A 19907-nucleotide genomic window follows, 5' to 3' on the forward strand; every position below is an offset into this window, starting at 1 on the left:
TTCAACTGTCGGTCTGCTGTTAGAACCAGTAAAGGTCGCTTTACCACTCTTGGATAGTGGAATGACTTTGGCTTCCCTCCAGGCCTGAGGACAAAGACTTCCCAATAGGCTCAGATTAAAAATATGACTGATAGGAGTGGCTATAGAGTCAGCCACCATCCTCAGTAGCTTTCCATCTAAGTTGTCAATGCCAGGAGGTTTCTCATTATTGATCATTAACAATCATTTGTCCACCTCTCCCACACTAACTTTACAAAATTGAATAAGCCGTCTGATTTGATGAAAGAGGGAGTCGAATTTGTATTTCTGCCCATAATTTTATTTAAAATACTCCAAAGTCTTTTCCCTCATTCTTTATACCGTTGATCTTGGCTTCATAATGAAGTTTCTTCTTCTTTTTTTGAGTTTAGCCACATCATTTCTCAGTTTGCAGTAAGTCAGCCAGTCAGATGTGCAGCCAGACTTATTAGCCACTTCTTCTCCCCCATCTCTTTGAACCATACAGTTTTTCAATTCCTCATCAATCCATGGAGCCTTAACAGTTCTAACAGTCAGTTTCTTAACAGGTTCATGTTTATCAATAATTGGAAGAAGTGATTTCATAAATTCATGAAGTGCAGCGTCTGGATGCTCCTCATTCATCACATCAGACCAACGTCTGGATGCTCCTCATTAATCACATCAGATCAGCGTCTGGATGCTCCTCATTAATCACATCAGACCAACACATATCTTTAACATGGTCCTGTAGCTCAGTTGGTAGAGCATGGCGCTTGTAACGCCAGGGTAGTGGGTTCGATCCCCGGGACCACCCATACGTAGAATGTATGCACACATGACTGTAAGTCGCTTTGGATAAAAGCATCTGCTAAATGGCATATATTATTTATATTATTATTATTATCATCCACATAAGAGTCACAGCAAAATCTTTTGTATGATCTCTTATACACTATTTTAGGCCCAGCTTTTGGAACTTTGGCTTTCCTGTATATAGCCACTATATTGTGATCACTGCATCCAATGGGTACAGATACAGCTTTAGAACAAAGTTATAAAGTATTAGTAAACATGTGATTGATACTGGTGGATGATCTTGTTCCTGTAGTGTATGTAAACACCCTGGTAGGTTGATTAATAACCTGAACCAGTTTACAGGCACTGGTTACAGACACTGGTTACAGTGAGAAGCTTCCACTTGAGCGGACAGCTTGATGAAAACCAGTGAATATTCAGGTTCCAAGAAAGTAGACCTCTCTGTTTACATCACATACACTATCAAGCATTTCACATGTATTATTTAGATACTGACTGTTAGCACTTGGTGGCCTACAGCAACACCCCCAAAAGGAAAGGCTTTAGATGTGCCAAGTGAACCTGCAACCACAACACTTCAATAACACTTGACATAAGATCTTCTCTAAGCATTACAGGGAATATGGCTCTGAATAGATACAGCAACACCTCCCCCATAAGCATTCCTGTCTCTTCTGTTGATGTTATATCCTTGTATTGGTACTGATGTATCATCAATTGAATAGTCTAAGTGAGTCTCAGAAATGGCTAGTATATGAATGTTATCTGATGTTAGCAAGTTGTTGATTTCATGAACCTTATTTCTAAGGCTACATATATTCATATGGGCTATTTTCAGCCCTTTCCTGAGTAGTTTATCAGAGAAAAACAAAATATTGAAAAGAAATGACAAAGCAAGAGAAAGAAAAATATATTCAGCAGTCCATTAATCAATTGGTGTGTGTATGTGTGTGTGTGCTGCAGGGTTGAGGCTACGAACCCATAGGCTTGGCTCTCTCATCCCTTCCAGACTTCTGGGAGGGAGGGTGGACAATGAGTCTGTCGTAGCGGATGTACGCAATGTCCCCACACGCTCTGGCAGCTTTCATGGCTGGGATCAGTTCTTTCCTCTTCTGGTGCACAGCTTCAGGATAGTCCTCATTGAGGAAGATATACGTTCCTCTCAAGTTCTTGGCTCTTTCCAGAACAGCTACCTTGTCCTTGAACCTCAGAACTTGACCACAATCGGCCTGGGCCTGTCACCTGGGCCTGTCACCTGGGCCTGTCACCTGGGCCTGTCACCTGGACCGGTGGTTGGTTTTCCAGTCCTGTGGGCGCGCTCCACCTCAATCTTCCTGTGGTCCATCTTCAATTTCTCAGAGATCTTTTCCCTCACTTTGTCCTCCATCCAGGTCTCATGTGGAGATTCTGCAATTTCCGTCCACAACCATGTTGTTTTGCCTTGGTTGTCCCGTCTGATTTATCTGTCATTGTTATCATGGATTCACACACAGAACTGATGTCCTCTCTCAATGACTTCCAGATTGCTGTCATCTTGCCGTTCTCTTGTTTCAACTCGTCGAGCTGATCCTAGGAGAACTGCTGTTCTTGAGGTCTAACATACGGACCTCTCTGGCCAGGTCATCCATTCTTCTATTAGTAGAATCCACAAGTGTTTGGACAGAACACTTGAAACTATTTTCTTGTTGTTGTAACAACTGCTTATAGGTCTCTTTTTGTTAGTTTAAAAGATCCTTCACGTGTGATAGAGAGACACCACTGTCCTCAACGGTACTCCTGCCGATGCTTAGGTCTTTGTCATGGTAGCTAGCAACGTATGTTAGGCTGTTTTACTCCTGGCAGTTCCAGACAGGGCAGGTCACGGGAAAATTGAAAACAACAAACAGCAGGGATCTAGACAGCCACAAACCCGGGACAATCTGCGGTCCCAGCCACAATGGCTAACCGCATTGCGGGCTGCGTTCAAGAACAAGCTCTTTTAATATAAATCTATATGATCAATCTTTTGCAAGGATTTGTCATTTTAATACAGTTTTGGTTGTAATATCATGTATAGAAAACAAAAACCTTTGATTCTGATTCCATTGATAAGAGTCTGGAACTTAACCTTTGATTCTGATTCCATTGATAAGAGTCTGGAACTTAATCTTTGATTCTGATTCCATTGGTAAGAGTCTGGAACTTAACCTTTGATTCTGATTCCATTGATAAGAGTCTGGAACTTAATCTTTGATTCTGATTCCATTGATAAGAGTCTGGAACTTAACCTTTGATTCTGATTCCATTGATAAGAGTCTGGAACTTAATCTTTGATTCTGATTCGATTGGTAAGAGTCTGGAACTTAACCTTTGATTCTGATTCCATTGATGATTCTGATTCGATTGGTAAGAGTCTGGAACTTAATCTTTGATTCAGATTCGATTGGTAAGAGTCTGGAACTTAACCTTTGATTCTGATTCCATTGATAAGAGTCTGGAACTTAACCTTTGATTCTGATTCCATTGGTAAGAGTCTGGAACCTAACCTTTGTTGAAACCATCTGTAAAGGCTCAAATCCTATGACTGACTTTTTTGCACAGATCTTCCATTGACATCGACACATGATTTGTGCAAATGTCAAACTAGGATTATTGGGATGTTTCTAGAATCTCAGGATGTTTGGGATCATTGGGATGTTTCTGGAATCTCAGGATGTTTGGGATCATTGGGATGTTTCTGGAATCTTGGGATGTTTGGGATCATTGGGATGTTTGGGATCAATGGGATGTTTGGGCTCATTGGGCTCATTGGGATGTTTCTGGAATCTTGGGATATTTGGGATCATTGGGATGTTTGAGATCATTGGGATGTTTGAGATCAATGGGATGTTTGGGATGTTTGGGATCATTGGGATGTTTGGGATCATTGGGATCATTGGGATGTTTGGGATCATTCTGTAATCTTGTTTTGTCTTCTCCTCCAGACATAGATGAGTGTTTGGAGCTGCCAGGCCTGTGTCAGGGAGGAAACTGTGTCAACACGTTTGGCAGCTTCTCGTGTGACTGTCCTCCTGGCTACTACCTCAACATAGACAGTCGCATCTGTGAAGGTGAGACACCATGCCATTTAACATCCCATTCAATTATCTGTGAGGGTGAGACACCATGCCATTTAACATCCCATTCAATTATCTGTGAGGGTGAGACACCATGCCATTTAACATCCCATTCAATTATCTGTGAGGGTGAGACACCATGCCATTTAACATCCCATTCAATTATCTGTGAGGGTGAGACACCATGCCATTTAACATCCCATTCAATTATCTGTGAGGGTGAGACACCATGCCATTTAACATCCCATTCAATTATCTGTGAGGGTGAGACACCATGCCATTTAACATCCCATTCAATTATCTGTGAGGGTGAGACACCATGCCATAATAGTGATAATTCACCCTGACTGCTCATTTTTGTATAGTTTACATTATTTTATTTAAATAAATATTTTTTACATACTGTAAAGTGTTAAAAAAAAACTTAAATCACTAAACACAGCAGGCACTTATTAGACAGGCTTCTATTTGAGCCTTGCTTCTGTATCGTTAATGCACACAGCTTTGCTAATTTGAACAGTTAATTGTTAAATTCTAGTATTCACTTCCTGCATTTTAATCAATTTCTTCATTTATGCACTGTGTTATCGTTTAAACTCTGTGTCACGTTTCTTTTGTCTTAAAAACTTTTACTTGACAGAGTAATTATTCTCCTCTTTGACTGTGGATTTTTCGGCAGTTTTTACTTTCGCCCCAATAGGGTGATTGGATGATTTTTAGGGGTCTGTTGACTGTTTTTGTGCTTGCCAGTTAACTAGCAGTTCTCAATGGCTAGCAGTTCTCAGCTGTTAGCAGCCAATGGCTAGCAGTTCTCAGCTGTTAGCAGCCAATGGCTAGCAGGCGAGCAGTTCTCAGCTGTTAACAGCCAATGGCTAGCAGTTCTCAGCTGTTAGCAGCCAATGGCTAGCAGTTCTCAGCTGTTAACAGCCAATGGCTAGCAGTTCTCAGTTGTTAGCAGCCAATGGCTAGCAGGTGAGCAGTTCTCAGCTGTTAGCAGCCAATGGCTAGCAGGTGAGCAGTTCTCAGCTGTTAGCAGCCAATGGCTAGCAGTTCTCAGCTGTTAGCAGCCAATGGCTTAGTTCTCACAGCCAATGGCTAGCAGTTCTCAGCTGTTAGCAGCCAATGGCTAGCAGTTCTCAGCTGTTAGCAGCCAATGGCTAGCAGGTGAGCAGTTCTCAGCTGTTAACAGCCAATGGCTAGCAGTTCTCAGCTGTTAGCAGCCAATGGCTAGCAGTTCTCAGCTGTTAACAGCCAATGGCTAGCAGTTTCTTACTAGCGATAAAAACGGATGATTGTCATAATTTTTAGAGTCATTATTGAATTATTTAATGTAACAGATCAAACATGAAACCTTTTTAACAATTCATGGTAATTCATGGTAATTCATGGTAACCTCATAAACAATTCATTTACACCCTGTGTTTATTTGAAACAGATATTTATTTTCTAAAATGTGTGCTATTAAAAGGGACAGGCGGCTATTTGAGTCTCAACGTTTAATTGAAGTTTTATGATATATTTAAAAAAAATATGATTTTTTTAATATCATTTACCGTAACTGTGTAACCTGATTTGAAAGAAAATCCACATACGTTCTAATAGTAGGCTCAAAGTATAATGAAAACCAACTATGAGCAACATAACTAAAACACAACATTAGACACCAGGTTTTTTCATCAATACCATGAACTGATCACCTCTGTGGCCCTGCAGACATTGACGAGTGTGTGGTGAATCCTGTAATCTGCGGTCCTGGCACCTGCTACAACACACTGGGGAACTACACCTGTGTGTGTCCACAGGATTACATGCAGATCAACGGGGGAAACAACTGCATGGGTGAGTGCTTCATTACACAACGTATAAATAAGAATAATATAGTATTTCAATGAGTGGACACGTTTATCCAAAGTCACTCACAGTCATGTGTTCTGTACACTCCAGACCTGGGTTTAAATACTATTAAATACTAGGCTCAGTTTGTAGGACATGGGGCTTGCAACACCCGGATAATGGGGTCGATTTTCAGGACCACCCATTACGTAAAATGTATGCGGGTATGGATAAAAGCGTCTGCTAAATGGCATATATTATTATATTATTTGAAATAATTTCAAACACTGTACCTGTGGTTGATTGAGCATTCCTGGTATAGTCCCAAAAGTTCAAACCCCGCCCACCTGGCCCTCCAGTCAGGCTAGAGAAAACTATATATATAAAAGGCTAGATATATAAAAGAGAAAACACTCAAAGTATTACAAATATTTAAGAGTCGATAAAAAGGAGGAAGTAAGCGCTGCTAAGGTACACAACAGTAGATGTTGGTAGACAGAATCTGCTAAGGTACACAACAGTAGATGTTGGTAGACAGAAGCTGCTAAGGTACACAACAGTAGATGTTGGTAGACAGAATCTGCTAAGGTACACAACAGTAGATGTTGGTAGACAGAAGCTGCTAAGGTACACAACAGTAGATGTTGGTAGACAGAAGCTGCTAAGGTACACAACAGTAGATGTTGGTAGACAGAAGCTGCTAAGGTACACAACAGTAGATGTTGGTAGACAGAAGCTGCTAAGGTACACAACAGTAGATGTTGGTAGACAGAAGCTGCTAAGGTACACAACAGTAGATGTTGGTAGACAGAATCTGCTAAGGTACACAACAGTAGATGTTGGTAGACAGAAGCTGCTAAGGTACACAACAGTAGATGTTGGTAGACAGAAGCTGCTAAGGTACACAACAGTAGATGTTGGTAGACAGAAGCTGCTAAGGTACACAACAGTAGATGTTGGTAGACAGAAGCTGCTAAGGTACACAACAGTAGATGTTGGTAGACAGAAGGGGCTCTTTGATAAAAAGGGTAAATTGGTCATCAAAAAGAAAGGAGAACCAAGGCACTCTACATATAATTAATTAAAATGCCTTTATTTGTATGGCATGTTCAATGGAAACAAAGTTTTAAAAACTCGTTTCGGCTGCATGGCCTTCGTCGGGGAACACTTGAACCCAGGTCTGGAATATACCTCATCCTGATTCCTCATGCTGCAATGATATAAACTCATTAATTAATGTGACCTACTTTTTTTATTTTAATTATTACATGACATTTCAGTCATTATCTTATCCAGAGCGACTTTACAATTAGTGCATTTATATAAATAGATAGGTGAAACAACCACATATCACATATGGCACATCGTTACATTATTAAAACCATAATCATAATCAACCATAATCAAATCTATCTTAACCACGATCTTCTACTGCCACCGTGTTCCTTTAAAAAAAAAAAACCCAGACATGAGAAAGAGCCTGTGCTACAGGAACTTCAACGGCACAACGTGTGAGAACGAGCTGCCCTTCAACCTCACCCACAAGATCTGCTGCTGTGCCTATAACGTGGGCAAGGCCTGGAACAAGCCCTGCGAAGCCTGCCCAACCCCCGGGACTGGTCAGTAGCACACGCATGCACGTATACACACACACACACACTCACACACACACACACACACACACACACACACACACACACACACACACACACACACACACACACACACACACACACACACACACACACACACACACACACACACAGACACACACACACACACACACACACACACACACTCACTCAGATACACAGCATTATTCATGGTAAAAAAGTGTTTTAAATGGCTTTGCTTTCCAGGTGACTATAAGACACTTTGTGGAAACATCATCCCTGGCTTCAAACTGGATATTGAAACTGGGAAAGCAGTGGGTGAGACATACTATTCTGCTCGTACTTAGTCAACTGGTATCCTTTTTTACATGAACCACATTCACTTCTGGTCCTAAAAAAAGATATGTGGGGTCTCCCGAGTGGCGCAGTGGTCTAAGGCACTGCATCACAGTGCTCGCTGTGCCACTAGAGATTCTGGGTTCGAGTCCAGGCTCTGTCGTAGCCGGCCACGACCAGGAGACCCATGGGGCGGCGCACAATTGGCCCAGCGTCGTCCGGGTTAGGGGAGGGTTTGGCCGGCAGGGATGTCCTTGTCCCATTGCTCACTAGCGACTCCTGTGGCGGGCCGGGCACAGTGCACACTAACACAGTCTCCAGGTGTACGTTGTTTCCTCCGACACATTTGTGCGGTTGGCTTATGGGTTAAGTGGGCATTGTATCAAGAAGCAGTGCGGCTTGGTTGGGTTTGTTTCGGAGGACGCACAGCTCTCAACGTTCGTCACTCTCTCTCTCGAGTCTGTACGGGAGTTGCAGCGATGAGACTAGACTGTAACTACCAATTGGATACCACGAAATTGGGGAGAAAAAGGTGCCATTTTTGGGGGGGAAAAAACAGTTATGTCACACAGTCTCTTCAGGTACTTGTAAGTGTAAGAACCATCTACAGTGTGACTTAACTTTAAGTAAAGATATGACAGATTTGTTAAAATTCAGTTTGCTTCCTGTTTCAGATATTAATGAGTGCAGAGAAATTCCAGGTATCTGTGCTAGCGGGGTCTGTATCAACCAGATAGGGAGCTTCCGCTGCGAGTGTCCCACCGGCTTCAGCTACAACGACCTGCTGATCATCTGTGAAGGTAACGTTGAGGAAACATTCAGTCCCTACTTCTGATATTGATTGTAACGTTGAGGAACCATTCAGTCGCTAAAGTTAGGTACTACTACTATAGCTGAAGAAACACCTGCTGTAATGTCAGATACGACTATAGAAACACCTGATGTAACGTTGGATACGACTATAGAAACACCTGTTGTAACGTTAGATACGACTATAGAAACACCTGATGTAATGTCAGGTACGACTATAGAAACACCTGATGTAACGTTAGATACGACTATAGAAACACCTGATGTAATGTCAGGTACGACTATAGAAACACCTGATGTAATGTCAGGTACGACTATGAGATTTAACAGTAGAATGTCTCTCCAGCAGTGTGTATGATAGTGGAGGTTACTAGATTTAACAGTAGAGTCTCTCCAGCAGTGTGTATGATAGTGGAGGTTACTAGATTTAACAGTAGAATGTCTCTCCAGCAGTGTGTATGATAGTGGAGGTTACTAGATTTAACAGTAGTCTCTCCAGCAGTGTGTATGATAGTGGAGGTTACTAGATTTAACAGTAGAGTATCTCCAGCAGTGTGTATGATAGTGGAGGTTACTAGATTTAACAGTAGAGTATCTCCAGCAGTGTGTATGATAGTGGAGGTTACTAGATTTAACAGTAGAGTCTCTCCAGCAGTGTGTATGATAGTGGAGGTTACTAGATTTAACAGTAGAATGTATCTCCAGCAGTGTGTATGATAGTGGAGGTTACTAGATTTAACAGTAGAATTACATTTACATTTACATTTAAGTCATTTTGCAGACACTCTTATCCAGAGCGACTTACAAATTGGTGCATTCACCTTATGACATCCAGTGGAACAGCCACTTTACAATAGTGCATCTAAATATTTTAAGGGGGGGGGGTGAGAAGGATTACTTTATCCTATCCTAGGTATTCCTTAAAGAGGTGGGGTTTCAGGTGTCTCCGGAAGGTGGTGATTGACTCCGCTGTCCTGGCGTCGTGAGTGAGTTTGTTCCACCATTGGGGGGCCAGAGCAGCGAAGAGTTTTGACTGGGCTGAGCGGGAACTGTACTTCCTCAGTGGTAGGGAGGCGAGCAGGCCAGAGGTGGATGAACGCAGTGCCCTAGTTTGGGTGTAGGGCCTGATCAGAGCCTGGAGGTACTGAGGTGCCGTTCCCCTCACAGCTCTGTAGGCAAGCACCATGGTCTTGTAGCGGATGCGAGCTTCAACTGGAAGCCAGTGGAGAGAGCGGAGGAGCGGGGTGACGTGAGAGAACTTGGGAAGGTTGAACACCAGACGGGCTGCGGCGTTCTGGATGAGTTGTAGGGGTTTAATGGCACAGGCAGGGAGCCCAGGCAACAGCGAGTTGCAGTAATCCAGACGGGAGATGACAAGTGCCTGGATTAGGACCTGCGCCGCTTCCTGTGTGAGGCAGGGTCGTACTCTGCGGATGTTGTAGAGCACGAACCTACAGGAACGGGCCACCGCCTTGATGTTAGTTGAGAACGACAGGGTGTTGTCCAGGATCACGCCAAGGTTCTTAGCGCTCTGGGAGGAGGACACAATGGAGTTGTCAACCGTGATGGCGAGATCATGGAACGGGCAGTCCTTCCCGGGAGGAAGAGCAGCTCCGTCTTGCCAAGGTTCAGCTTGAGGTGGTGATCCGTCATCCACACTGATATGTCTGCCAGACATGCAGAGATGCGATTCGCCACCTGGTCATCAGAAGGGGGAAAGGAGAAGATTAATTGTGTGTCGTCTGCATAGCAATGATAGGAGAGACCATGTGAGGTTATGACAGAGCCAAGTGACTTGGTGTATAGCGAGAATAGGAGAGGGCCTAGAACAGAGCCCTGGGGGACACCAGTGGTGAGAGCGCGTGGTGAGGAGACAGATTCTCGCCACGCCACCTGGTAGGAGCGACCTGTCAGGTAGGACGCAATCCAAGCGTGGGCCGCGCCGGAGATGCCCAACTCGGAGAGGGTGGAGAGGTTGATCTGATGGTTCACAGTATTGAAGGCAGCCGATAGGTCTAGAAGGATGAGAGCAGAGGAGAGAGAGTTAGCTTTAGCAGTGCGGAGCGCCTCCGTGATACAGAGAAGAGCAGTCTCAGTTGAATGACTAGTTTTGAAACCTGACTGATTTGGATCAAGAAGGTCATTCTGAGAGAGATAGCGGGAGAGCTGGCCAAGGACGGCACGTTCAAGAGTTTTGGAGAGAAAAGAAAGAAGGGATACTGGTCTGTAGTTGTTGACATCGGAGGGATCGAGTGTAGGTTTTTTCAGAAGGGGTGCAACTCTCGCTCTCTTGAAGACGGAAGGGACGTAGCCAGCGGTCAGGGATGAGTTGATGAGCGAGGTGAGGTAAGGGAGAATGTCTCTCCAGCAGTGTGTATGATAGTGGAGGTTACTAGATTTAACAGTAGAATGTCTCTCCAGCAGTGTTTATGATAGTGGAGGTTACTAGATTTAACAGTAGAGTCTCTCCAGCAGTGTGTATGATAGTGGGGGTTGATAGAGGTAACAGTTCAGACCGGTATCCCATTACAGTTTTTGTGTAGCGCCCAATGGTGTCCCTCCCCCTCCCCCTCCTCCTCCTCCTCATCCTCCTCTCTAATTTTTAGTCTTCTGTCTTTCTCGTTCTGTATTTTTTACTCCAAGCCCCCGGGGCCACATACACTGTCAATCTGCGTTAGGCTCTATTGGTCGGCCCGGCAACACAATATCTCCCCTCGGAACGGTCCGCGGTTACAATGTGGTCGACCTCCCGACCGTGGAAGTCAGGGGAGCCCGACTGAGGCTCCTCTTTCATGTCTGACCAGTTTGTGTGTGGTGACCCCAAGAGGGAGAATTCTTGCGCACTAACTGCTAGTGGTTAGACTCTAACCAAGGAAAAATACACAGAAAACCAATTATAGGTCTTTATTGGACTAGAAGTTGGCCTCAAAATCCCCAAAGAGAAAGACATGTGATTGTGCAGAGACATGGAGAAATGGGCAAAGGAAAACTAGTCAGTCAAGAGGGTTTATTTTAAGTCAGTGACTTAAGTAAGTTTAAATGTTTAAATGTAAAGGGGGGCATATGAGTAATGTGTGAAACCAAACCAATCAGACATAAAGGGTGTATTTCAGTGAGAACGTGACGCTTTGACAAAATGTAACACGTTTCCGAGGAAAGCTCGCGTAACAATGGCGTGAACGTGGCCTTGTGGGTAATAATTAGATTCTGCTGCTTCACTGTTTAGCATGGCCCACATCACCTTCTCTTTTTCTCCACATCATTCTGAGAAATCTATTTTTGGTGTTTTAGAGACATTTTAAACGCGATCCAGATTATTTTTTTGTGTGGAGGGGGGTTTTTTTGGAATCCGAATTCTTCTCTCGTATGGATTTCTTCATTTTGGCATTACAAATGTAGTTGACACCAATCTTTATTTCATTTAGGATAACTGAGGCGGCGGTTAGGCTAGAAAGCCTTAATGATGCACCTGGAATGTAACTGTAGTCATATAAACCGTTTCTATTTTAATCCAACCCTTTCTGTTTTGATTTTATATCTATATTTGTCCTCTTCAATCATTTGTATTTAAGGTATTTAATGTGAAACTACTATAATTCAGTCCTAGAGTACCAATCATTTTATTCCCACTTGAAACACACTTTGTCTGTCTGTCTGTCAGTTTCTCTCTCTCTCTCTCTGTCTGTCTGGCTGTCTGTGATGTTTGTCTGTGATCTGTCTGTCTGTCTGTCTGTCAGTCTGTGAAGTGTCTGTGATCTGTCTGTCTGTCTGTCTGTCTGTCAGTGTCTGTCTGTCTGTCTGTCTGTCTGTCTGTCTGTCTGTCTGTCTGTCTGTCTGTCTGTCTGTCTGTCTGTCTGTCTGTCTGTCTGTCTGTCAGTCTGTCTGTCTGTCTGTCTGTCTGTCTGTCTGTCTGTCTGTCTGTCTGTCTGTGATGTTTGTCTGTGATCTGTCTGTCTGTCAGTCTGTGAAGTGTCTGTGATCTGTCTGTCTGTCTGTCTGTCTGTCTGTCTGTCTGTCTGTCTGTCTGTCTGTCTGTCTGTCTGTCTGTCTGTCTGTCTGTGATCTGTCTGTCTGTCTGTCTGTCTGTCTGTAACCTGTCAGTTTGTAATCTGTCTGTCAGTCTGATCTGTCTGTCTGTCTGTCAGTCTGTGACCTGTCGGTCTGTCAGTCTGTCTGTCTGTGATCTGTCTGTCTGTCAGTCTGTGACCTGTCTGTCTGTCAGTCTGATCTGTCTGTCAGTCTGTGATCTGTCTGTCAGTCTGTCTGTCTGTGACCTGTCTGTCTGTCAGTCTGTGATCTGTCTGTCTGTGATCTGTCTGTCTGTCAGTCTGTGATCTGTCTGTCTGTCAGTCTGTGATCTGTCTGTCAGTCTGTGATCTGTCTGTCTGTGATCTGTCTGTCTGTGACCTGTCTGTCTGTCAGTCTGTGATCTGTCTGTCAGTCTGTGATCTGTCTGTCTGTGATCTGTCTGTCAGTCTGTGACCTGTCTGTCTGTCAGTCTGTGATCTGTCAGTCTGTGATCTGTCTGTCTGTGATCTGTCAGTCTGTGATCTGTCTGTCTGTGATCTGTCTGTCAGTCTGTGACCTGTCTGTCTGTCAGTCTGTGACCTGTCTGTCAGTCAGTCTGATCTGTCTGTCAGTCTGTGATCTGTCTGTCAGTCTGTCTGTCTGTGACCTGTCTGTCTGTCAGTCTGTGATCTGTCTGTCTGTGATCTGTCTGTCTGTCAGTCTGTGATCTGTCTGTCTGTCAGTCTGTGATCTGTCTGTCAGTCTGTGATCTGTCTGTCTGTGATCTGTCTGTCTGTGACCTGTCTGTCTGTCAGTCTGTGATCTGTCAGTCTGTGATCTGTCTGTCTGTGATCTGTCTGTCAGTCTGTGACCTGTCTGTCTGTCAGTCTGTGATCTGTCAGTCTGTGATCTGTCTGTCTGTGATCTGTCTGTCTGTCAGTCTGTGATCTGTCAGTCTGTGATCTGTCTGTCTGTGATCTGTCTGTCAGTCTGTGACCTGTCTGTCTGTCAGTCTGTGATCTGTCTGTCAGTCTGTGAACTGTCTGTCTGTCAGTCTGTGATCTGTCTGTCTGTGATCTGTCTGTCTGTCAGTCTGTGATCTGTCTGTCTGTGATCTGTCAGTCTGTGATCTGTCTGTCTGTCAGTCTGTGATCTGTCTGTCTGTCAGTCTGTGATCTGTCTGTCTGTGATCTGTCTGTCTGTGACCTGTCTGTCTGTCAGTCTGTGATCTGTCTGTCAGTCTGTGATCTGTCTGTCTGTCTGTCAGTCTGTGATCTGTCTGTCAGTCTGTGATCTGTCTGTCAGTCTATGATCTGTCTGTGATCTGTGTTTGTGTCTCTCTCTCCCTGTTCATCTAACTGCTTCTGATCTTTCCTGCTGCTCTGGCTACCTGTATAATTGCTATCTTAATCTGGTTTTGTGTTGTGTGTGTGTGTGTGTTTGCGTACTTGCGTCCGTCTGTGTGTGTGTGTGTTCCAGACATCGATGAATGTAGCAGTGTGGAGAACCTGTGCCAGAGGAACGCTGACTGTATCAACAGCCCTGGGAGCTACCGCTGTGAATGCTCAGAGGGCTTCAATCTCTCCCCCATAGGAGCCTGCAACGGTGAGACAACAGACACTCCTCACAAATCCCACACATGCTCCATCCCTCATGTTCCCTATTCCCTACATATGTGCACTGACCAGGGCTCATAGGGCTCTGGTCAAAAGTAGTGCACTATATAGGGAATAGGGTCACATTTGGGATGTAAATGAAAGTGATTCTCACCAGTGTGTCTTTGTCCTGGTGTGACCTATCAGACCAGCTGTAGCCTTTTGCTGCTAAAGTCCAGATGCACTGTGGACAGGCAGCGGCCGCCAACAGCATATTTACCCAATGTCTCGCCCTAGTGTGATCCTTGGCAGGCCCGGCGCTCTGCCTTGTAAAAGAGCACTTAGCTGCATGTCTGGAGGATTACCTAATGCACCCTGTGGGCTTGACCTGGTCTTATCCGGAGGATTACCTAGTGCACCCTGTGGGCTTGACCTGGTCTTATCTGGAGGATTACCTAATGCACCCTGTGGTCTTGACCTGGTCTTATCCAGAGGATTACCTAGTGCACCCTGTGGGCTTGACCTGGTCTTCTCTCTCTCTCTCTCTCTCTCTCTCTCTCTCTCTCTCTCTCTCTCTCTCTCTCTCTCTCTCTCTCTCTCTCTCTCTCTCTCTCTCTCTCTCTCTCTCTCTCTCTCTCTCTCTCTCTCTCTCTCTCTCTCTCTCTGTCTCTCTCTCTCTCTTACCATTGGGAAGACCGCAATGAGTGTCTGGAGATCACCAACGTGTGTAGCCATGGCGAGTGTGTAGACATCCAGGGGGGCTACGAGTGCAGGTGCCACCACGGCTTCAAGGCTACGCCCAACCGCAAGATGTGCACGGGTGAGAACCTTCTAGAAAACACTTCAGGCTCACGCTTTCAATGGAGGCCGATGTAATGGCGGCAGGGTAGCCTAGTGGTTAGAGTGTTCTGCCCCTGAACAGGCTGTTCCTAGGCCGTCATTGAAAATAAGAATTTGTTCTTAACTGACTTGCCTAGTTAAATAAAGGTTAAATAAAATAAATAAATAAATAATCAATCTCAAAATGGAGACCATTCCGAATACCATTTTCACCTTCTGTTTTGGAATATTGCGGTTGTCCTGAAATGTTTCTGCCCTTAGATATTTTTGGTTACTTTTAAGATCATGTCTATGAACTCCATTTGAGATAATTGACTGAAATATTTTGTAGTGTTACAAAATTATCATTTTAGTTGTACCTGTCTCCAGATGTTGATGAATGCGAGCGGTTGCCTTGTCGCAACGGAACCTGCAAGAACACAGTGGGCTCCTTCAACTGTCTGTGTCACACCGGGTTTGAGTTCTCACACCACAACGACTGCATGGGTGAGCACCACTGTCCCCTGGTTCATCTAATGATTCCACCCCCCCCCCCCCCGTTCTAGGCATGTCCTTGGAGGTTTTACCCCCTGACAAATACATTAAAATAAAATTAAAATGTCTTTAGAAATAAACCTGCTACCTAAAGGGCATCAACTTCTCTTTTTTGGAATGTAACTTGCATTCACTCTTGTATTGATGTGCTGTTTTGTGTTGTGGTTGGCAGATATTGACGAGTGTCAGACATCCTTTGGCACGCTGTGCAGGAAAGGCCAGTGTATCAACAGTGTGGGCTCCTTCCAATGTCTGTGTGAGGAGGGCTACAAGCTAACCCCCGATGCCAAGAATTGTATGGGTAAGAACTGTCCTACTATACTATATGGGTTATGATCTGTCCTACTCTACTGTATGGATAAGATCTGTCCTACTGTATAGATAAGAACTGTCCTACTGTATAAGAACTATCCTACTGTATAGATAAGAACTGTCCTACTATACTGTATAGATAAGAACTGTCCTACTCTACTGTATAGATAATAACTGTCATACTATACTGTATAGATAAGAACTGTCCTACTCTACTGTATGGATGAGAACTATCCTACTGTATAGATAAGAACTGTCCTACTATACTGTATGGATAAGAACTGTCCTACACTACTGTATGGATGAGAACTATCCTACTGTATAGATAAGAACTGTCCTACACTACTGTATGGATGAGAACTATCCTACTGTATAGATAAGAACTGTCCTACTATACTGTATGGATAAGAACTGTCCTACACTACTGTATGGATGAGAACTGTCCTACTATACTGTATAGATAAGAACTGTCCTACACTACTGTATGGATGAGAACTATCCTACTGTATAGATAAGAACTGTCCTACACTACTGTATGGATAAGAACTGTCCTACACTACTGTATGGATGAGAACTATCCTACTGTATAGATAAGAACTGTCCTACACTACTGTATGGATAAGAACTGTCCTACACTACTGTATGGATGAGAACTATCCTACTGTATAGATAAGAACTGTCCTACTATACTGTATGGGTTATGATCTGTCCTACTCTACTGTATGGATAAGATCTGTCCTACTGTATAGATAAGAACTGTCCTACTGTATAAGAACTATCCTACTGTATAGATAAGAACTGTCCTACTATACTGTATAGATAAGAACTGTCCTACTCTACTGTATAGATAATAACTGTCCTACTATACTGTATAGATAAGAACTGTCCTACTCTACTGTATGGATGAGAACTATCCTACTGTATAGATAAGAACTGTCCTACTATACTGTATGGATAAGAACTGTCCTACACTACTGTATGGATGAGAACTATCCTACTGTATAGATAAGAACTGTCCTACACTACTGTATGGATGAGAACTATCCTACTGTATAGATAAGAACTGTCCTACTATACTGTATGGATAAGAACTGTCCTACACTACTGTATGGATGAGAACTGTCCTACTATACTGTATAGATAAGAACTGTCCTACACTACTGTATGGATGAGAACTATCCTACTGTATAGATAAGAACTGTCCTACACTACTGTATGGATAAGAACTGTCCTACACTACTGTATGGATGAGAACTATCCTACTGTATAGATAAGAACTGTCCTACACTACTGTATGGATAAGAACTGTCCTACACTACTGTATGGATGAGAACTATCCTACTGTATAGATAAGAACTGTCCTACTATACTGTATGGGTTATGATCTGTCCTACTCTACTGTATGGATAAGATCTGTCCTACTGTATAGATAAGAACTGTCCTACTGTATAAGAACTATCCTACTGTATAGATAAGAACTGTCCTACTATACTGTATAGATAAGAACTGTCCTACTCTACTGTATAGATAATAACTGTCCTACTATACTGTATAGATAAGAACTGTCCTACTCTACTGTATGGATGAGAACTATCCTACTGTATAGATAAGAACTGTCCTACTATACTGTATGGATAAGAACTGTCCTACACTACTGTATGGATGAGAACTATCCTACTGTATAGATAAGAACTGTCCTACACTACTGTATGGATGAGAACTATCCTACTGTATAGATAAGAACTGTCCTACTATACTGTATGGATAAGAACTGTCCTACACTACTGTATGGATGAGAACTGTCCTACTATACTGTATAGATAAGAACTGTCCTACACTACTGTATGGATGAGAACTATCCTACTGTATAGATAAGAACTGTCCTACACTACTGTATGGATAAGAACTGTCCTACACTACTGTATGGATGAGAACTATCCTACTGTATAGATAAGAACTGTCCTACACTACTGTATGGATAAGAACTGTCCTACACTACTGTATGGATGAGAACTGTCCTACTATACTGTATAGATAAGAACTGTCCTACACTACTGTATGGATGAGAACTACCCTACTGTATAGATAAGAACTGTCCTACACTACTGTATGGATAAGAACTGTCCTACACTACTGTATGGATGAGAACTATCCTACTGTATAGATAAGAACTGTCCTACACTACTGTATGGATAAGAACTGTCCTACACTACTGTATGGATAAGAACTGTCCTACTATACTGTATGGATAAGAACTGTCCTACACTACTGTATGGATAAGAACTGTCCTACACTACTGTATGGATAAGAACTGTCCTACACTACTGTATGGATAAGAACTGTCCTACACTACTGTATGGATAAGAACTGTCCTACACTACTGTATGGATAAGAAATGTCCTACACTACTGTATGGATAAGAACTGTCCTACACTACTGTATGGATGAGAACTGTCCTACACTACTGTATGGATAAGAACTGTCCTACACTACTGTATCGATGAGAACTGTCCTACACTACTGTATGGATAATAACTGTCCTACACTACTGTATGGATGAGAACTGTCCTACACTACTGTATGGATAAGAAATGTCCTACACTACTGTATGGATAATAACTGTCCTACACTACTGTATGGATAAGAACTGTCCTACACTACTGTATGGATAAGAACTGTCCTACACTACTGTATGGATAAGAACTGTCCTACACTACTGTATGGATGAGAACTGTCCTACACTACTGTATGGATAAGAACTGTCCTACACTACTGTATGGATAAGAACTGTCCTACACTACTGTATGGTAACCTAATTTTCTCCAGATGTGAATGAGTGTATGATCTTCCCCGGGACCTGCACTCCTGGAACCTGCCAGAACCTGGACGGCACCTTCCGCTGTCTCTGTCCCCCGGGCTACATAGTCCAGAACGAGAAGTGTATAGGTGAGGTTTCGTCTACATCAGCTACATAGTGGTTGGAAAAAATGTATTTGACCAAATACAATGCTTTTTCTCTGGTAACAAATTAACAACAGACTTTCTGGCATGCTTATAGAGAAGGGCACTCAACATGTACTGCACCGATACTAATGATTGAGGATTGGTTGGAAGAAATTAATAATAAGAAGATTGTGGGAGCTGTACTGGGAGATTTCAGTGCAGCCTTTGGTATTACTGACCATAAGCTGTTGTTGAGAATACGAATGTGTTATGGCTTTTCAACTTCTGCCATAGCGTGGATTCAGAGCTATCTATCTAATAGAACTCAGAGGGTTTTCTTGAATGGAAGCTTCTCTAATGTCAAACATGTAAAGTGTGGTGTACCGCAGGGCAGCTCTCTAGGCCCTCTACTCTTTTCTATTTTTACCAATGACCTGCCACTGGCATTAAACAAAGCATGTGTGTCCATGTATGCTGATGATTCAACCATATAAGCATCAGCAACCACAGCTAATGAAGTCACTGAAATCCTTAACAAAGAGTTGCAGTCTGTTTTGGAATGGGTGGCCAGTAATAAACTGGTCCAGAACATCTCTAAAACTAAGAGCATTGTATTTGGTACAAATCATTCCTTAAGTTCTAGACCTCAGCTGAATCTGGTAATGAATGGTGTGGCTGTGGAACAAGTTGAGACTAAATTACTTGGTGTTGCCTTAGATTGTAAACTATCATGGTCAAAACATATAGATTCAATGGTTGTAAAGATGGGGAGAAGTCTGTCCGTAATAAAGAGATACTCTGCTTTTTGACACCACACTCCAAAAAGCGAGTCCTGCAGGCTCTAGTTACATCTAATCTTGATTATTGTCCAGTCGTGTGGTCCAGTGCTGCAAAGAAAGACCGAGTTAAGCTGCAGCTGGTCCAGAACAGGGAGCCACGTTTTGCTCTTCATTGTAATCAGAGGGCTGATATAAATACAATGCATGCCAGTCTCTCTTGGCTAAGAGTTGAGGAAGGACTGACAGCATCACTTATTTTTATAAGAAACATTAATGTGTTAAATCCCTAATTGTTTGCATAGTCAACTTACACACAGCTCTGACACACACACTTACCTCACCAGACAAGCCACCAGGGGTCTTTTCACGGTCCCCAAATCCAGAACAAATTCA

General features: G+C 43.2%; 1 protein-coding gene across 1 annotated transcript in view; it reads left to right on the forward strand.

Moving 5' to 3' along the window:
* Positions 1–19907, forward strand: part of LOC124047733 (fibrillin-2) — a 222716-nt gene that overhangs the window by 152335 nt on the left and 50474 nt on the right. Inside the window, exons 40-49 of the mRNA XM_046368037.1 lie at positions 3780–3905; positions 5625–5750; positions 7211–7363; positions 7604–7675; positions 8368–8493; positions 13991–14116; positions 14801–14926; positions 15316–15432; positions 15653–15781; positions 18619–18738. Coding sequence (XP_046223993.1) covers positions 3780–3905; positions 5625–5750; positions 7211–7363; positions 7604–7675; positions 8368–8493; positions 13991–14116; positions 14801–14926; positions 15316–15432; positions 15653–15781; positions 18619–18738 — 1221 coding nt within the window. The remainder of the gene's footprint in view (positions 1–3779; positions 3906–5624; positions 5751–7210; positions 7364–7603; positions 7676–8367; positions 8494–13990; positions 14117–14800; positions 14927–15315; positions 15433–15652; positions 15782–18618; positions 18739–19907) is intronic.

The sequence above is a fragment of the Oncorhynchus gorbuscha genome, linkage group LG11, assembly GCF_021184085.1.
Source record: "Oncorhynchus gorbuscha isolate QuinsamMale2020 ecotype Even-year linkage group LG11, OgorEven_v1.0, whole genome shotgun sequence".
In the NCBI taxonomy this organism is placed as follows: domain Eukaryota; kingdom Metazoa; phylum Chordata; class Actinopteri; order Salmoniformes; family Salmonidae; genus Oncorhynchus; species Oncorhynchus gorbuscha.